The sequence below is a fragment of the Euprymna scolopes genome, chromosome 16, assembly GCF_053919585.1.
Source record: "Euprymna scolopes isolate OS-2025 chromosome 16, ASM5391958v1, whole genome shotgun sequence".
NCBI lineage: Eukaryota > Metazoa > Mollusca > Cephalopoda > Sepiida > Sepiolidae > Euprymna > Euprymna scolopes.
Window position 1 is genome coordinate 52,428,673 of NC_136497.1, and position 19,411 is coordinate 52,448,083.

At 32.4% G+C, this 19,411-nt stretch overlaps 1 protein-coding gene across 9 annotated transcripts in view; it reads left to right on the forward strand.

Annotated features, from left to right (window-relative positions):
• The window catches only part of LOC145295954 (multiple PDZ domain protein-like), a 548,951-nt gene that overhangs the window by 480,657 nt on the left and 48,883 nt on the right, over positions 1-19,411 (forward strand). For all 9 annotated transcript variants that reach the window (XR_013869923.1, XR_013869924.1, XR_013869925.1 and 6 more), the window contains 8 exons: positions 3,775-3,912; positions 4,488-4,580; positions 4,702-4,776; positions 5,436-5,541; positions 6,228-6,391; positions 14,368-14,451; positions 14,986-15,210; positions 15,856-15,972. Coding sequence is in view for 3 of the 9 variants with exons in the window: in XM_080141856.1 (XP_079997982.1) it covers positions 3,775-3,912; positions 4,488-4,580; positions 4,702-4,776; positions 5,436-5,541; positions 6,228-6,391; positions 14,368-14,451; positions 14,986-15,210; positions 15,856-15,972 (1,002 nt within the window). In the remaining 6 variants the exon portion in view is untranslated. The remainder of the gene's footprint in view (positions 1-3,774; positions 3,913-4,487; positions 4,581-4,701; positions 4,777-5,435; positions 5,542-6,227; positions 6,392-14,367; positions 14,452-14,985; positions 15,211-15,855; positions 15,973-19,411) is intronic.

Sequence of the window (19,411 nt, forward strand, 5' to 3'; positions counted from 1 at the left end):
AGGGCAATTGCTCTTGACATATCTAAGGCCTTTGATAGGGTATGGCATAAAGGTTTACTTCATAAGATCTCTAGCTATGGTATAGCTGGAAATGTCTTCTCAATTATTAAATCATTTCTTTCTGATAGGTTCATAAGAGTAGTAGTTGAGGGGCAAAAATCAGAAGCCCACAGTATTAATGCCGGTGTCCCTCAGGGGTCCATCCTGGGCCCAACTCTTTTCCTGATCTACATTAATGATCTTCCAAATCACATCCTTACATCATTTGTAGACATTTATGCTGATGACACTACCATTTATGGTAGCACATCTAAGACAGTAAACGACCAAGTTCTCTCCAATTCTCTCTCCTCTGATCTTGAGCATGTAGTACAATGGGGAAAGGAGTGGCTGGTTACTTTTAATGCATCTAAAACCAAGCTTCTCTCTTTACATCATCAACATTCTGATCCCCATCTGGCATCAATTGAAATGAATGGCTCTCGTCTTCAGGAGGCCTCAAGTTTTGACAAGCTTCTGGGCTTGACCATTACTCCTGATCTTAAATGGAACACGTACATCAAATCTGTTGCCAAGGCCGCTGGAAAAATGGTGGGATCTTTCTATCGATCCGGTAGATATCTCACTGCTGATGCAATTCTCTATTTATATAAGAGCCAGGTACGTCCAAGGATGGAATACTGTTGCCACATCTGGGCAGGAGCTGCTAGAAAGGACTTGTCCTGCCTTGATAGAGTTCAAAATAGACTTCGTAGCCTCGTAGGAGATGCCCTTTTCTCTTCCTTGCAACCTCTATCTCACAGAAGAGATGTTGCGAGTTTGTCTCTGATGTATCGTTATTTTCATGGAAAGTGTTCGACTGAGCTTCAATCTATGGTCCCCCCTCGCCAAACTTTCACAAGAAACACTCGTCTAGCTGTAAACACTATCAATAATTCCCCCCACTCTTTATCTGTGCCTAAACCTAAACGTAGATTCCATGAACAAAGCTTTTTTATTAGAACTGCACGCCTGTGGAATTGTCTTCCGTTTTCCTGCTTTCCGGCTGACTACAATATGGTTGTCTTCAAGTCTAACGTAAATAAGTTCTTGATGAGCCGTTCCATATAAGTTATCAAATTTAACAAATGTTCATTACTAATGATTACTATATTGTCCAATTTCTACTGTACACTCTTTACCCCTTATCCTTGAGTGGCCTCTTGGCCTTGATAATGTGGTGATACCTATGAAAAAAAAAAAGAAAAAGTCCAATGTGAACAAGTTCTAATTGAATCGTCCCCCTAAGTAATCCAAGTTACAAAATTCCCACTGTTTACTATGCTAAAATCACAATGACTAATGTATACCTATTAACCCTTATCCTTGAGTGGCCTCTGGGCCTTGATAAGTGGTGACACCCATGTAAAAAAAAAAAAAAAAAAAAAAAAAAAACCTTACTACAGTCAATAATAAAAAATAAAAATAAAAAATTCTGAACACTTTTACCCATTGATAGATGACTGGATCTACAGCTGTAGATTAAATAGAAAGTTCAGTTTGAAATTCTGTATAGATTTCTGAGTTTGAAAAGATGTACCTGAATGTTGAAACATAAATATAACAACAAAAATGAGAATAATAGTTTTATCTTTACCTTACACATATTCTATCTTAAAACCAACATTTTCTAGTATTTTACATACTTGAAAATATATTTTTTTTTACTTGAGTCATCACTTATCAAGGCCAAGAGGCCACTCTAGGATAAGGGTTAGTAAGTGTTAGGTAAATGGTGAGACAATGCCATGATGATCAGTAATTGGTGGAAATTGGTTAGGACTTAATTATTTAAGAGGATAGCTCAACAAGGACTTATTTACATTGAACTTGAAAACGTCCGTGTTATCGTTAATCAGGAAGCAGCCCCACATTATTTTATTTTACAGACAGACAGTTCTAGAAAATAAACTTTGCACATGGAATTTTCATTTAAGCACAGATAGAGGGTGGGGGGAATTGTTGACCGTTGTAGCTAGACGAATATTTGTTACAAACATTTTAAAGTGGGCGGGAGCAGAGATTGGAGCTCAGTCGAGCACTTACCATAAAAGTAACGATAGAGCAGAGATAGACTTGCAACGTCTCTTCTGTGAGAAAGAGGAAGTATTTTAGTAAAACAAATCTAAAAACTTTTTTTACTAATGAGTCACCACTTACCAAGACCAAAATCTACTCAAGGATAAGGATTTATGAGATGAAATAATTGTCGGTTGAAAGATGAAGAATATTATGAGAGGATTGTGAATGATTATTTGGATGGACTTTTTTTTACGGAAATCGATCCAGGCAATGTATGAATCCACTTTATGTGAGGAGGTAAACAATAAATACCACTTCAAGGTAAAGAAACTAGACAATGATAAATGTTATATGGATAGCTTCTAACCCAGAAAGCATCAATTTTTTTCCCTTTGTCAGAAACATCACTTCTGGAACGTGAGGAGTAAAGGACAAATAAAGAGAAGTGAGTTACTTCTGGGGACTGTGTATGACAAGTATTTCTTCACATACAATTTGAAAACAGCCATGTTGTAATCTGTAGGGAAGCAGTTCCATGGTAATGTGTCCCATAAACTGAAAGTTCTTGAAAAACAAACAATTTATGCATGGAAATTCCGCTTGATGTATATGGAGAAAGAAAGAACTTTTTCCTGTTGATAAAAAAGACAAATTCTAACTGTAGTGTAACTATTTTTATAGGAGAGAAGCAAAGATTAGAGCTCAATCAAACACTTTCCATGGAAATAATAATCGTGTAGAGAGAGACTAGCAACACATGAGAAGAAAGGGGCTGTAGAGACCAGGTGTTTTTTCAGTCATCATTTATATTATAAATTGTGCAGCATTATGGAATTTCATTTATAGTGATTTAACTGGCATCAAAACTTCAGCCTCTGTCCCATCGTCGAAACGTTGCATCCCTCTGCCTGTTCTACAAGTATTATAATGGTGAATGCTCTGAAGAACTGCAAGCACTTGTGCCCCCACGACGTGAACACCCTCGACAGACCCGACAAGCTGCAAAATCCCACCCCCACACTGTAGAGATCCCTAGATGTAAAAGATCGTTCTACTCCAGTAGTTTCTTCCCCAGAACTGCTAGACTTTGGAATTCCATTCCAGGTCACTGCTTCCCCAACTGTACTGACATGCATAAGTTCAAGTGCAACGTGAACCAACATCTCGCTGCCCTAATCCCTACATAGTGCCCCAGTAGATGTTTCCCCTGATAGTAGCCCCCTACACCAAAGTGGCAATGTGCCTTGTTTGGGGTGAAAATATAATAAAAAAAAAAAAAAAAAAAAAAAAAAAAAAAAATTTAATGATACCAAATTGTTTGAAGATACTGGCTCCTTGAACTAAAATGCACTAAACACTGATGTGATTTTTTTTTCTTCCTTTCCCTTTGCTAAACTCAATCATGTTCTGCAAACTCAAAAACAAAAACAATTTTCCTCTACAAAACAACCAAACCAAAACCTTGAATAAAATATCTGAAGATATAAAGAACTTAAAGCATAAAAACTTTTACCAGAATAACTACATTTAGTATTAAATAACCTGAAAAGGGTTGATATGCTGTGAAACAAAACAACCATTTTTAAGTTTAGTAATATGGAAACTTTTGGATTTTGTCCACCTCTTTGTCAATTTTAATGTTTTGTATTTGAATTTTTTGTTTTTATTTGTATTATTAATGAATGAAACTTTTTTCTATTTTAATTTTTGAAGCAAAATGAATCTTATCAACAAGAAGATAATGTCCACTCAGTTCAAGGGCCATCACATATTGAGTTTAGGCCTACAACAGAGGAAACTATGCCAGCTATGCTTCTTCAAGATGCTATTCAAGTGGTTGTAGTAAACAAGGTAGGTAAAACAAAAATAAATGTGTATTTCGCTTATAAAATCATCCACATAGATACTGTTTTGTTGTATCACAGCTCTTAAGTGTGATTAGACAGGCAATTGCCTCAAGTTAAAATCATAGCTCAGCATATTTTTGACAGTCAGCTATTCTAACCATTAGGCCATCTGCAACAAGCCATGAGTAAGTGAAATCTTAACATTTATATAAACACTATCAACAACTGAAGAGTGCTCCAACTTAAAAACAAAACATAAACAAGACAATAACTCAGTAATTCAAACTTGCAATATTTTGTAATGCCTATGAATTCCCATTAATCACTTTAAAATGGATTTTCTTTGTAAAAATAAAACTACTTGATCAATTTACATGATTTTTGGAATATATTTTCATTTTGTCATACAGATTTTTCTTTTTAATATGGAGGAATTCTGGACAAGAACCAAGAAAATCATTTTTTTCTCATCAATTAACATTTTGTATTTGATTTTTTCTATGTTAATTTAAAAATTAGCTCATTAGTTAATCCTGAAACCAATTCCTTTATTTTTTTATTTCTTATACTCTTTTGTAGGGATCCTCTGGTCTTGGTTTTACAATAACAGAAGATAAAACAAAATCTGGAGTGTATATAAAGTCAATTATTCCAGGAAGTGCCGTTGCTCAAGTAAATTTTTATATATATATATATATATATTTCTGCATATGCTGATTCTAATTATTTAACTCAAATTAGCAAAAAAGCCATTTTTATCTGATTTTATTTGATATATTTTGTTTTTGTATAGGGAAACCTATTGTGTGTGGGAGACAAAATATTGGAAATAGACAGACATTCTTTGGAACATGTTGATTATCCCAAAGTAAGTAAAATATTATGTTTCTGAATTTTTGAGATGAGGATTGATTATTCGTACTATTTTAACTGTTCGGACTAGTTGAATCCTTAGTACAGGTAATACTAAAAATACCAAATTACTTAGGACTTTTACGTGCTCATGGTTGACGAACGAGACAATCTAATCCCTATAGATTAGATAAAGGATTCTGTTTAAAATTCTGTGCAAATTCCCAAATTTAATAGAAAGATACGCTTGAAGAAGGTCAGAGGTTACATTGACTGAAATATTTGTAAAAAAAAAACCACTCAAGATGAGAACAGGAGTCCAAAGATTCAAAATAAGTAATGTGTGTGTGTCATTTTGGTAATGATTTTATTGGAAATAATTTGTGCCAATTATGAAATATGATTTGAAATTTACTTGGATAGAATAAATTTAAAAAAAATGTTTATCAGATTTATTTTGAATTATTATTTACATATGGTTATCGTTTTAGATCTGATAAAAGGTTATAATTATATTTTCTAAAGAGAGCCTTTTTTTTTTTTTTAAATAATTTTACTATTTTTATTTTGCTATTACTCCACTATTTTTGTTTTACTTGAACTTTTTAACATTTATTGTCATTGATTTAGATAATGTGTTCTATTGATTTTTCTTTTTTTATATACTTATTTTAGGCAATGGAGATCTTAAAGAAAACACAAGGAAAAGTAAAATTAAAAGTTCAAAAACAGCGAACATGCCAGAAAAATGACATTTCTGTTAATCTTGGTAATATTGAAGGTGAGTCTCATATTTAATGTCTCTGATGAATAATAATAATAAAACTAATATCTACGCGTTATTATTAGAAAATTTAGCAGAAACACATATCTTGACCAATGTAATTTGATTTGAAAGGCAACATGCAAAAACTCGAGTGGAGAAAAGTAAGACAAAGCTCAAAAAAGTAAAATGTTTTAGAAAATTATATAAAAATATTTTCTTGTAAATAATTAAAATATTTAAGTCTTTAAAGATATATAAATAAAACCTCTATAAAGATATATATAAAACCTTTAGCTTGTTAAAAATGGACAAAAGTTATAGTCTGTTGACTTAAAATGAGTGCGTTATGCCAAATTGATGGTAGCATATGGCTAAATTTATGCTAATTTTGGCATTAAATACTTATTAATCCCTTACTGTACATCAAACGGATACTATAATACTTAGTTTGTTGCACCTTATCATAATAAAGGTCCATACAAAACTTAAGCCAGTTCAGCCTGTAGAAGCAAAATCGTTTTTTTTTTTAAATATGAAATAATTTTATTTTTTTTAATTCTTATATCTTTTACGACATAATTTTGTAAACATATCGTTTTAAATATTTAAATATGTATTTCTGTAAAGCCTAACTCTTTTTATCGTGTGGCAGATACTTTTCTTTTTTTTTTTTGAAGACATCTGTGTATCTTTTATTTTAGGCGATTCTACCACTGATCCTGTCTTTTTACCTAAAAAATCACCAGGTCCACCTTCTGACCCTTTAACTTGTCCCATTCTACCTGGAAATGAAACTTATCTTGAAATTGATAAAGGTCGATCTGGACTTGGCTTAAGTATTGTTGGCGGTGCCGATACGTTACTGGTAAATATGCTTTTCACATTCATTCTCTTTTGTGAAATTCAGTTTTGTTCTCCTCCAAACCTAAAACAAAAAGGTTTACTCAAAAGGTTACATTACTGTTATGCTTCCGTCAAGTTCATCTTTCTTCCTTTTTTGTTTTTTTCTACCTGTCCTTTTCATGACAATATGAGATGCATTCCCAAACAGCAAACTATACCCACATTAATTGATGAGGATCAAAATAAGATAGCAATTTTCCGGTTCACTTATACAATTAAAAATGTCGCCCACAAGTATTGATATTAATTCATTTTATTTTATTGAAGCTCATTGAGTACTAGCAAGGGTACCTGACATTACATAGAGAAAAACTGTAACATATTTTGATTAAAACTTTTATCTCTTCTCTATCTTTCCTCCTCTTCCATTCTCTCTTCTCTTTTTTCTCCACTCAGCCCATTCTTCTCTCTGTATATGCACACAGACAACTTGTAAGGGAATTTAAGTTCTTGATAAAACAATCATGATTACTTCTGGTTAGTTAGTACATAATTTGACTAGAAAACTGACCTTTCTGGCGAAATTTATGGTCAAACAGTAATTATTTTCTTCTAAATCTTAGATATTTATCCGAGGCAATACCAATTAAGAAAATAGCAACATTGTGGGTATTTGTTTGCTTTTTTTTTTTTTTTTTTTTTTTTTTTTTAGTTAACATGCAAACACACACATGCACAATTACCCTTTATATAATAAATTCTTCAATCCCAATTCTTTTGTAGTTTTACTATTGTAAAATAAAAAAAAAACAATATTAATGTCTGGTTATATGAAACGTATATAAAACAATATGAATGTCTGGTTATATGAAACGTATATAAAACAATATGAATGTCTGGTTATATGAAACGTATATAAAACAATATGTCTGGTTATATGAAACGTATATAAAACAATATGAATGTTTGATTATACAAAATGTATATAAAACAATATGAATGTTTGATTATACAAAATGTATATAAAACAATATGTTTGATTATACAAAATGTATATAAAACAATACGTTTGATTATATGAAATGTATATAAAACAATATGAATGTTTGATTATATGAAATGTATATAAAACAATATGAATGTCTGGTTATACGAAATGTATATAAAACAATATGAATGTTTGATTATATGAAATGAATATAAAACAATACATTTGATTATACGAAATGTATATAAAACAATATGAATGTTTGATTATACGAAATGAATATAAAACAATACGTTTGATTATATGAAATGTATATAAAACAATGTTTGATTATATGAAAAGTATATAAAACAATGTTTGATTATATGAAAAGTATATAAAACATTCTTTAATTATACGAAATGTATATAAAACAATGTTTGATTATACGAAATGTATATAAAACAATATGTTTGATTATACGAAATGTATATAAAACAATACGTTTGATTATACGAAATGTATATAAAACAATACGTTTGATTATACGAAATGTATATAAAACAATACGTTTGATTATACGAAATGTATATAAAACAATACGTTTGATTATACGAAATGTATACAAAACAATACGTTTGATTATACGAAATGTATACAAAACAATACGTTTGATTATACGAAATGTATACAAAACAATACGTTTGATTATACGAAATGTATACAAAACAATACGTTTGATTATACGAAATGTATATGTTTGATTATACGAAATGTATACAAAACAATACGTTTGATTATACGAAATGTATATAAGTTTGATTATACGAAATGTATATAAGTTTGATTATACGAAATGTATATAAGTTTGATTATACGAAATGTATATAAGTTTGATTATACGAAATGTATACAAAACAATACGTTTGATTATACGAAATGTATACAAAACAATACGTTTGATTATACGAAATGTATATAAGTTTGATTATACGAAATGTATACAAAACAATACGTTTGATTATACGAAATGTATACAAAACAATACGTTTGATTATACGAAATGTATATAAGTTTGATTATACGAAATGTATACAAAACAATACGTTTGATTATACGAAATGTATATAAGTTTGATTATACGAAATGTATATAAGTTTGATTATACGAAATGTATATAAGTTTGATTATACGAAATGTATATAAGTTTGATTATACGAAATGTATATAAGTTTGATTATACGAAATGTATATAAGTTTGATTATATGAAATGTATACAAAACAATACGTTTGATTATACGAAATGTATACAAAACAATACGTTTGATTATACGAAATGTATATAAGTTTGATTATACGAAATGTATACAAAACAATACGTTTGATTATACGAAATGTATACAAAACAATACGTTTGATTATACGAAATGTATATAAGTTTGATTATACGAAATGTATACAAAACAATACGTTTGATCATACGAAATGTATATAAGTTTGATTATACGAAATGTATATAAGTTTGATTATACGAAATGTATATAAGTTTGATTATACGAAATGTATATAAGTTTGATTATACGAAATGTATACAAAACAATACGTTTGATTATACGAAATGTATACAAAACAATACGTTTGATTATACGAAATGTATATAAGTTTGATTATACGAAATGTATACAAAACAATACGTTTGATTATACGAAATGTATACAAAACAATACGTTTGATTATACGAAATGTATATAAGTTTGATTATACGAAATGTATACAAAACAATACGTTTGATTATACGAAATGTATATAAGTTTGATTATACGAAATGTATATAAGTTTGATTATACGAAATGTATATAAGTTTGATTATACGAAATGTATATAAGTTTGATTATACGAAATGTATATAAGTTTGATTATACGAAATGTATACAAAACAATACGTTTGATTATACGAAATGTATACAAAACAATACGTTTGATTATACGAAATGTATATAAGTTTGATTATACGAAATGTATACAAAACAATACGTTTGATTATACGAAATGTATATAAGTTTGATTATACGAAATGTATATAAGTTTGATTATACGAAATGTATATAAGTTTGATTATACGAAATGTATATAAGTTTGATTATACGAAATGTATATAAGTTTGATTATACGAAATGTATATAAGTTTGATTATATGAAATGTATACAAAACAATACGTTTGATTATACGAAATGTATACAAAACAATACGTTTGATTATACGAAATGTATATAAGTTTGATTATACGAAATGTATACAAAACAATACGTTTGATTATACGAAATGTATACAAAACAATACGTTTGATTATACGAAATGTATATAAGTTTGATTATACGAAATGTATACAAAACAATACGTTTAATTATACGAAATGTATATAAGTTTGATTATACGAAATGTATATAAGTTTGATTATACGAAATGTATATAAGTTTGATTATACGAAATGTATATAAGTTTGATTATACGAAATGTATATAAGTTTGATTATACGAAATGTATACAAAACAATACGTTTGATTATACGAAATGTATACAAAACAATACGTTTGATTATACGAAATGTATATAAGTTTGATTATACGAAATGTATACAAAACAATACGTTTGATTATACGAAATGTATATAAGTTTGATTATACGAAATGTATACAAAACAATACGTTTGATTATACGAAATGTATATAAGTTTGATTATACGAAATGTATATAAGTTTGATTATACGAAATGTATATAAGTTTGATTATACGAAATGTATATAAGTTTGATTATACGAAATGTATATAAGTTTGATTATACGAAATGTATATACGTTTGATTATACGAAATGTATATACGTTTGATTATACGAAATGTATATACGTTTGATTATACGAAATGTATATACGTTTGATTATACGAAATGTATATACGTTTGATTATACGAAATGTATATACGTTTGATTATACGAAATGTATATACGTTTGATTATACGAAATGTATATACGTTTGATTATACGAAATGTATATACGTTTGATTATACGAAATGTATATACGTTTGATTATACGAAATGTATATAAAACAATATGCTTATAATTTGAATATGAAATAATGAGCCCACAGCATATTTGCTTGATCGTGAGCAATGAGGTGTTTTTTCTTAACGAGTTTAGTTTTCCTAAAGAAGTCCTTGGATGTCGAAGAAAGGTAAGACAGGAGGGACTTAAAAAATTTTATTTATTTATTTTTTTTTTTTACTCTTTTTCATCCCAAACAAAGCATATTTCTACTTGGATGTAAGAAGCTACTATTTGGGATAGTATCTAGCAGGAGACTGTGGGCAGTTGAGCAGCAAGATGTGTGTTCACATTATATTTAAACTTCCGCAGGTTATTACAGTTAGGAAACAGAGAGAGAATTTTAAAAAATCTAGAAGTCTGAGGGAAGAAATTATTAGAGAGGAAGGCTTTCTGGAATCTCAGACCTCAACAGTGAAGGGGTGAAATTTTACTGCTTGTCAGGTTAGTCAGGAATATGTATGCTGAGAGAACACAAGAGTCTGAGTACATTCTATCAAAGTACTTGTAAAACAAGCACAAAGAGAGTACGTAACAACAATGGGACAGAGGTTGGAACTTGGCCAATAGTGTAGGACCTATAGATTTGACTTTTTATTTTTTTTGGACTCTGTCAAAGAAGGAGAGACGAGTGATAGATGTACTAGTTTAGATTTGGCAACAATATTCCATTCATGGGTGATTCATGTTAGTTTGTAAAATTGCACATCTTTGGACTGGCATACTCATCCACTTGTTCTTAAGACTGGTACTACCAAATCAGGCAGTCTGAAGATATCAGCTTCCCAACTCAAATGTACAGTGCATTAAATTTTTTTTTTTATATCTCTTTACAAAACTTAATTGTATTTTGCAAAACTAAAAACAACAATCACCTCCCTCTTTTTGTTATGGCCTTAAATGATTTGTTAGAGGTTGATAGACTATTAAACACAACCAACCAATTTTGTTCATAAAAAATACATTAATATGGTTTGAGGGATAAGTTTGACACTTTCCAGAAAGCAAAAAAAAAAAAGAAAATAAGAAAGAAAACGTTATCTCTTGACTAATAATTGAAGTAAAATGTATTTTCCGAAATTTTACTTTAAAGTTTCTTGTCGCCATCACACAGTGCAAGTAGGGTGGGAGATGGGCTGCCTTGAGCGACTGACTCGCTGACTTTGTGACTCCCTTCCCCTTTTTGCCTGGTACACGGATCTAGTAGTTGTAGTCGGCCGTTTAGCTGACCTGTGAGTGTGTGCGCTTCTCTCTCGCCCCATCACCCTCTTTACCTCTCTCTCTCTCTTTCTCTATCTCTCTCCCAAGTTGAAACGACCTGTCTGTTCTTCCTCCTTTTTGCCCTTGACTATTGGCCAATCACGATCTTTGTGGAACTTCTGGCAACACTACAGTGGCCCGTTTTATGTGCCCTTTTAAAAAAAAAATCAGTTTGGAGGTTGGCCATCTTGGAAGAAGCATCCTTTAGACTCCATTGCTGACCGTTTTTCGGCAACGTATTTTGTATATTTTTTATCCTTTTCTGACAGTGGAGTGCTTTTTTAAAGGAGTGTATTGAAGTGTTTTGTAAAGCACCTCCCTTTCAAAGAAGAACATTTGACGTGCCGTCAATAAATTTCATTTTATTTAAACGTTGGGTAGAGAGCCCAACTATAAGAACTGTGTCGGAATTTTGGAGTAAAACTGCTTACTCCAAAGAAAGGAGGAATAAGGAGAGAGAGAGACACTGACAACCCTTCATGAAAAGGAGAGTGGACCATTTGTTTTCGGGCGAGAGAGACATTTTAAAAAAACCTTTGAAGGTTCGTTTTATTTGTGAAAAACCACGTCTTAAAATATTTTTGAAATATTTATTCTCTTTTTCATTCAGACTTCAAGTAAGCCTTTGATATTAAGAACATTTTCTATATTTTGAAAAGTCTCCCTGTTGAGAGACCATTTTAAAGTGAATTTTTGCCCAGTTGCCTTTTTTCCTTTTTATATTGAATGCCTTTTTGTCTTTGATTTTTTCTCCCTTTTTTTCTATTTGTTACTTAGTAAATTTTATTTTACAAGCTTTTGGGAATTCAAAGCAACCAGCCACCTTTTTCTTTAAATAAACATTTATAATTCTAACAGTTTACAGGGTCTCAATTAATTACCTTTTATTTCTCTTTGTGTTGTTGCATGACATTATTTTCTCATTTTTTACCCCAATCGTTTCCCAAAAAGACGAGTTTTAGCGGCATCCCCAGAAATTTTCGTCAGTATCTTTGAAGGATGGAGAACCTGATCCTAGATCATACTGTCTTCACAGTGTTAGTCAAGAGACATTCGAACACTAGTTTGATCATGACAATCAGCATCCTTGGTGTTGCAAGCAGTATGGTTAGTGTCTTCCTCAGCTGTATGCCACATGTAATGATCCATTGAGTTGCAATTAGACAAGTTGTGGGAACCAGGTGTATGGACTTGTGAAGTCATGGAAGTTCTCAGCCAGCAACTTCTGTATTTTCTCAGAGGTGTGACACAATCTTGCTGCCATATGTATGACCTTTCCACAGCCACCCTCTCTATTCAACACTTGACAATAGTGGACATCAACTTATGATCATATTGGTTATTGCTGGAAACCTACCAAAAGATATAGTTTTAGGGAATTTGCGCAGGACATTGTATGGCTTATAGACTAGCAATCTGTTGTTCAGTACATTGTGAAACTAGTTCTAGCAGAAGTTCTCCCCGTCTGAAAAAACCCCAGATCATTCCTGATTCAACTAGATGTTTGACCTTGTTGATGAGTTTCATGGTTTTCATAAAAGAATTCTCTTCTCCTTGAGGGAGACTAGTTGACCGTTGCAACTCTTGTATGAGTAGTAGCAAAGATCCTTGTTCAGCGCTTTCTTCATAGTTGCTACTTTGACTCCCATCTCTCTTGCCATGGTACACATTGTCTTATCTGCCTCTTGTCGCAGCTTATCAAACGTTGGGGGATGGCTCATCCTTCCAACAATTACTTTCTTGGGGGGAGCAATGTATTTATTATATATCACCTGAAGGACTGTAGAAGTCATTTTTGTGTTGAATTCAAAGTTCCTCTCTATTACCCTTTTTTGGGAAGCTGAATTCTCCACATAAACAAAACAAAAACAATTCTGTGCAAAACATTGTCCACTTGAAGAGATAAATTTATATTTCTTTGTCTAAAACCTCTACTAATTAAATATTCAGTTTCATAAGTGAAATAATTTTTTTTTCAATATTTGACTTTGTTTAATGCTGTCATTCCTAACCAGCAGAGCATTACCACTGTCAACCAAGGGAAATTTCTGTAAGGCATGTATACACAGTGTAATGATGTATGGAACTGAAACCTGGCCAATGAATGTTGTTGCATACCAAGAAATGATATTAGATTAATGTGATGGATGTGTAATGTGAAACTTGAAGTACAAGCTTAGATCTGTAGATCTTAAAGGGAGATTAAATTTGGACAACATAGAAAGATATGTGCAGGACAGGAGACTTCAGTGGTATGGCAACATTGAAAGAATTTATTAGAGATTTCTGAGTTACAAGATGTAGAACAGTTGAGGTAGCAAGATCAGTTGGCAGGAGAAGGCCAAGAAAAATGTGGAAGGAAGTGATAATGATGAACTTGAGAAAAAGAGGGATAAATAAAGACCTGTCCAGAAATAGATTAGCTTGGAAGTCAATTTCTATAAGCCGTTCAACATATACCAGCATGTAAAATTACTGTTAAACCGAATACAATGATTAAAAGCATATTTATTTTGTTTTAAAAATGCTGGTTTCTTAATTTTTTTTTCCTCTGTAAAATTTTAAATTGTAAAAATTAATTTTTAGAAAATATTAAATTATTTTTTTGGTATTGAAATCTTATCCATTTATAATCATATTAAAAAATATATAATTTCTTAATTTCAGAGATCAATTATCATCCATGAAGTATACGCTGATGGTGCAGCTCATCGAGATGGCAGATTAATGGCAGGAGACCAAATTCTTGTGGTATGAATGCATTTTATATCCATTATGTTGATTGAATTCTTCATCAGTGATGCTGATAGCTTTTGAAATTAATAAGTCTTAAGACCTGCTATTTAATTTTAGTGAATCACTGGGGAATTTTATAAGCGCCCCCTTCTCTCACCGGAGAAATTTATATTGTAATTACAAGAATAAGATGAGAAAAACAATAATTTGACCCTTAAATAGTGAATCTTTTTTTTTTATCAATATTATACATTCAGAGTTTTACAGATTTAAAAAAAAAAAAACTTTGTGAGTGTTGTGTATTTTTTTAAGTTTTAGCTGGACATGCAAAGAAATATATGTTTAAAAAATGTTCTATTTCATATTATGTTTTATTTCATATAAAATGATTTATTCCATGTCAGTTATTTTTTTGTACATAACAGAAATTAAATTATGCTCTATTAACAAAAAACTTTATTTTTATGAAATAAAATAGTTATTTTGGGGAAAAAAAGGCAAACTAGTTATTAAAGTGTTTTAGTAACATTTTTTTTTTTTTTATTGTAGGTAAATGATGAAAACTTGAAAGATGCTACACATGAAAATGCCATCCAGATCCTTCGACAAACGCCAACTATAGTAAAAATGGTGGTGTACCGAGAAGATCAGTTAACAAAAGAAGAAGATATTTATGATATCTTCACTGTAGAATTGGTTAAAAAGCCTGGTAAAGGACTTGGTCTTAGCATTGTTGGCAAGCGAAATGATGTCGGAGTTTATATATCAGATATTGTAAGTTGATTTTCAAACCATTATACAGTCCTAATTATTTGAAGGTAAAATTTCATGCAGCTGATTGTAATGAACAAATATTCAATAATCTCAACTTTAATTTGTTTTACAAGGTTGGTGCAGTTTTTGCCTATTTAAGATTTCATCTTGAAAATGAAAAACTGTGTTTACAAAAATATTGATTCATAATAATAACAATCTTTGCTCTCTATAACTTGATTCCCTCTATCAATGAGCTTATAAATGTCTCACGTGTAAAATTATTCTGGTGCTGATGTGAACTATGAATCTAACTCATGTTTTTTGTGATATTAACCTAAGGCCATTTAAATGGTTTTGTAATCCTCTAAAAAAATGATAGTCTGAGGGAGCTAGATCAGAAAAATATGCAAGATGGACCAAAATGTCCAAACCAAATTCTCCCAGATCTTTGGTCAGTAGTGCTGTGTGAGGATGAGCATTATCATGATGGAAGATGACTCCCTTTTTGTTGACTGAAGAAGGTCGTTTGCAGGTCAACATGAGTGAGAATATTGCAGAAAAAATATGAATGATATTTAAATAATCTGAAAGAAAAAGTTATCACTTAACCATGGTTATATATTTAAATTATAATGTTTGATCCAAATGATGTGAATATTTCAGGTCCGAGGTGGTGTCTCTGAGGCAGATGGTCGACTGATGCAAGGTGATCAGATATTGGCTGTGAATGATGAGGATATGAGAAGAGCAACTCAAGATCATGCAGCAGCAGTTTTGAAGGTTTGTTATAAAATTATTCTGTCATGTTATTTATGTGTGGGTTTTATGTTAGTATTGTTGGATATCTATTAGCTAAATTACCTTGCCGCTCGCACTGGGGATAAAATGAACACGATATTACCATTCAGGTGGTTCCAGCAAGATGGATGCCACTTTGTAAGCAAAAAAAAATAACAAATGGCTCCAGCAAAACAGAGATGCCACCCAAAGAATTATATCCAGTGATGACAAGAAAAACAAAGCGACTATCTGTATAAAACAGAAAAAAAATGCAATATGTAACTGAAGGAAGACATGACTACAAGTTGTGTAGATGAAATGTCAGAAAAGACCTAGTCACATTGGCATATGTAGGTGACATATCATAAAGGATGAGAGTGTGGCAGTTTGTGGATGTATAAACAATTAGATAGCACAATGTCCACTTATTTCAATGTATTTTTTTAACATTTTGTTTGATAAAAAAAAAATATTTTTTTATTTAAAATTTATTTTATTTACAGTTTACAAAAGAAAATTTATTTTATCTACAGTTTACAAAAGAAAATGTTTTATAAAAGCAAATTTGTGAATGCAAGCACACGTACAGATTAGTTTGTTTAATCAAGTGGAAATAAAAAAAAATTGGTGTTGAGCCAAAATGTGTTCTTTTAGTCATTTCTGATTCCAGAATGTCTTGAGTATAGATGATCCTATCTATATGTATCTTTAAAAAAATATTGAAATGAAATGTACCCTAATAAACAAAGTCTCAGACAGCATAGATATAGCACTCTCCCTTGATACTAGCGCACAAATACATGTATTTGGTGACTTCAATGTCCACCACAGTAACTGGCTAGGATTCTCAAATCACACAGACGTAGCTGGTAGCGCCACATATAGCTTCTCTATATCTCATTCCCTATCTCAATTGGTTACATTTCCGACACGTTTCCCAGACCAGCACGATCAACATGCCTCACTTCTAGATCTCTTCCTGACAACGGTTCCCAATGACTGTACAACAAATGCCCATAGCCCACTCGGGAATGCTGATCACGCTGTGATAATGGTAGAAATCAGCCTAAATTCTCGCCCTAAAACTGAAGACCCACTACTCAAAACAACGAGGTATTACAAAAAGGCTGATTGGGAAGCCATCAGGGAGCTCATCAGAGATGCCCCATGGCAAAATATCTTTACTCTTCCAGCGGAACAGTGTGCAAATGAGACAACTGAATGGTTCAAAACTGCTATTGAAGCACATGTTCCCGCACGGAAATACTATAGCAAGCCCCACTCCCCCCAATGGTTTACTTCTGCTTGTGCAACTGCCATTTGTCAAAGGCAGCATGCGTTCCGCAGATTCAACCGACATAAGTCCAGCTCAAATAAACAGAAGTTTATAGAAGCTAGAAATAATTGTAAGAGAGTGATAGACACAGCTAAGTCAGATTACTCTGAAACCACCAGAAAGCGCATCGAAGCACAGAAATTAGGAACCCGGGATTTTTGGAAAATCTACAACAGCGTAGTTAATAATGGACAGTCAATTATTCCCCCACTAACAAACAACCATGAGGTTGCTTGCACGGCAACTGACAAGGCTAATCTGCTTGCCAGTCGGTTTGCCTCAAACTCCACACTGAACTCGGTACACCACTCACTCCCTGATTTTCCTCTGCGAACAGACGCCACACTTGACGATTTGAAAATCACCCCTTCTCAGGTACATGCTATTATAAAAAACCTAGACACCTCTAAAGCATGTGGACCAGATCTCATCCCGGCTGTGCTATTAAAAAAATGCTCTGCCGAGGTTGCTCCAGTTCTGTCCAAACTTTACAATAAATGCCTTAACGAATCTTGTTTTCCCGACTGCTGGAAAACTGCCTCTGTGGTACCAATCTTCAAGAATTCTGGTGAAAGAACTGACCCACTAAATTATCGCCCCATTAGCCTCCTCCCGCTTTTCGCCAAAATATTTGAGTCCTTAGTTAATCAAGTCCTAGTCCAGCACCTAACAGCTGCTAAACTCCTGACTAACAAACAATATGGATTCAGGCAAGCCCGTTCAACAGCAGATATCTTAACTGTAGTTTCTGAACGTATATACCGTTCATTGGATAAAACAGGGGAGGGTAGAGCGGTGGCCCTTGATATATCTAAGGCTTTTGACAGGGTATGGCACGATGGTCTTCTAAGGAAAATTAGATCATATGGAATCACTGGAAGAATTCATAACGTAATTAAATCCTTCTTAAGTAATAGAAAAATCAAAGTTGTCCTCGACGGACGTACATCCAAACAATATGACATAAATGCGGGAGTGCCTCAGGGGTCTATCCTTGGACCTCTATTGTTCCTGATATTCATAAACGACCTCCCTGATAATATTGTTTCGGAGATGGGTATATTTGCCGATGACACCACTCTCTATAACAGATATGAGGGGAAAACAAATGAACACATATCCAAGAAAATGGCAGAAACACTAGAGGATGACCTCTAATCCGTAGTGGAATGGGGACAAAAATGGTTGGTCTCATTCAATGCTGCTAAGACTAAGCTTGTTTCCTTCAATAACTACAAGAAACCTTCTCTACCACCAATAGCAATGGCCAAGAACACATTGCCTGAAAGTACTTCTTTTAAACTCCTCGGCCTAACGTTTACAGGGAATATGAACTGGAATAGATACATTGAGAGCATTGCCAAGGCTGCTGCAAGGAAGGTTGGCTCCCTCTACCGTGCTAGAAAACTACTTACGCCTGCCAGTATCCTATACCTCTATAAGGCAACCATTCGCCCATGTATGGAGTACTGTTGTCACATCTGGGCTGGTGCATCTGCTGCTTGTCTCTCGCTCCTGGACAGGGTTCAAAAAAGAGTCGCCAACCTGATAGGTCCTGAACTGTCATCTAGGCTTCAACCTCTGTCCCATCGACGAGATGTTGCATCCCTCTGCCTGTTCTACAAATACTTTAATGGTGAATGCTCTGACGAACTGCAAACACTTGTACCTCCCCGACGTAACTACCCCCGACAAACCCGACAAGCTACTAAGTCTCATCCCTTTACAGTAGAGATCCCTAGGTGCAAGAAAGCCTTTTACTCCAATAGTTTCTTCCCCAGAACTGCGGGTCTTTGGAACTCCCTTCCGGGATTCTGCTTTCCCAACTGCAATGATATGCAGAAGTTCAAGTGTAATGTTAACAAACATCTTTCTACTCTTCTCCCTTCATAATGACCCCGCTAATTAATTCCCTAATAGTAGCCCCCTACTTCAAAGTGGCACTGTGCCTTGTTTGGGGTGAAAATTGAATAAAAAAAAATAAAATAAAAAAAATAAACAAATGTTTTAATAAGAATAAGATACATAATTTTTTATTTAAAAAATACATTTTTTTTAAAAATTCATCAGAAGGTCAAGTGGAAGAAGTGAAATTCAGATAGG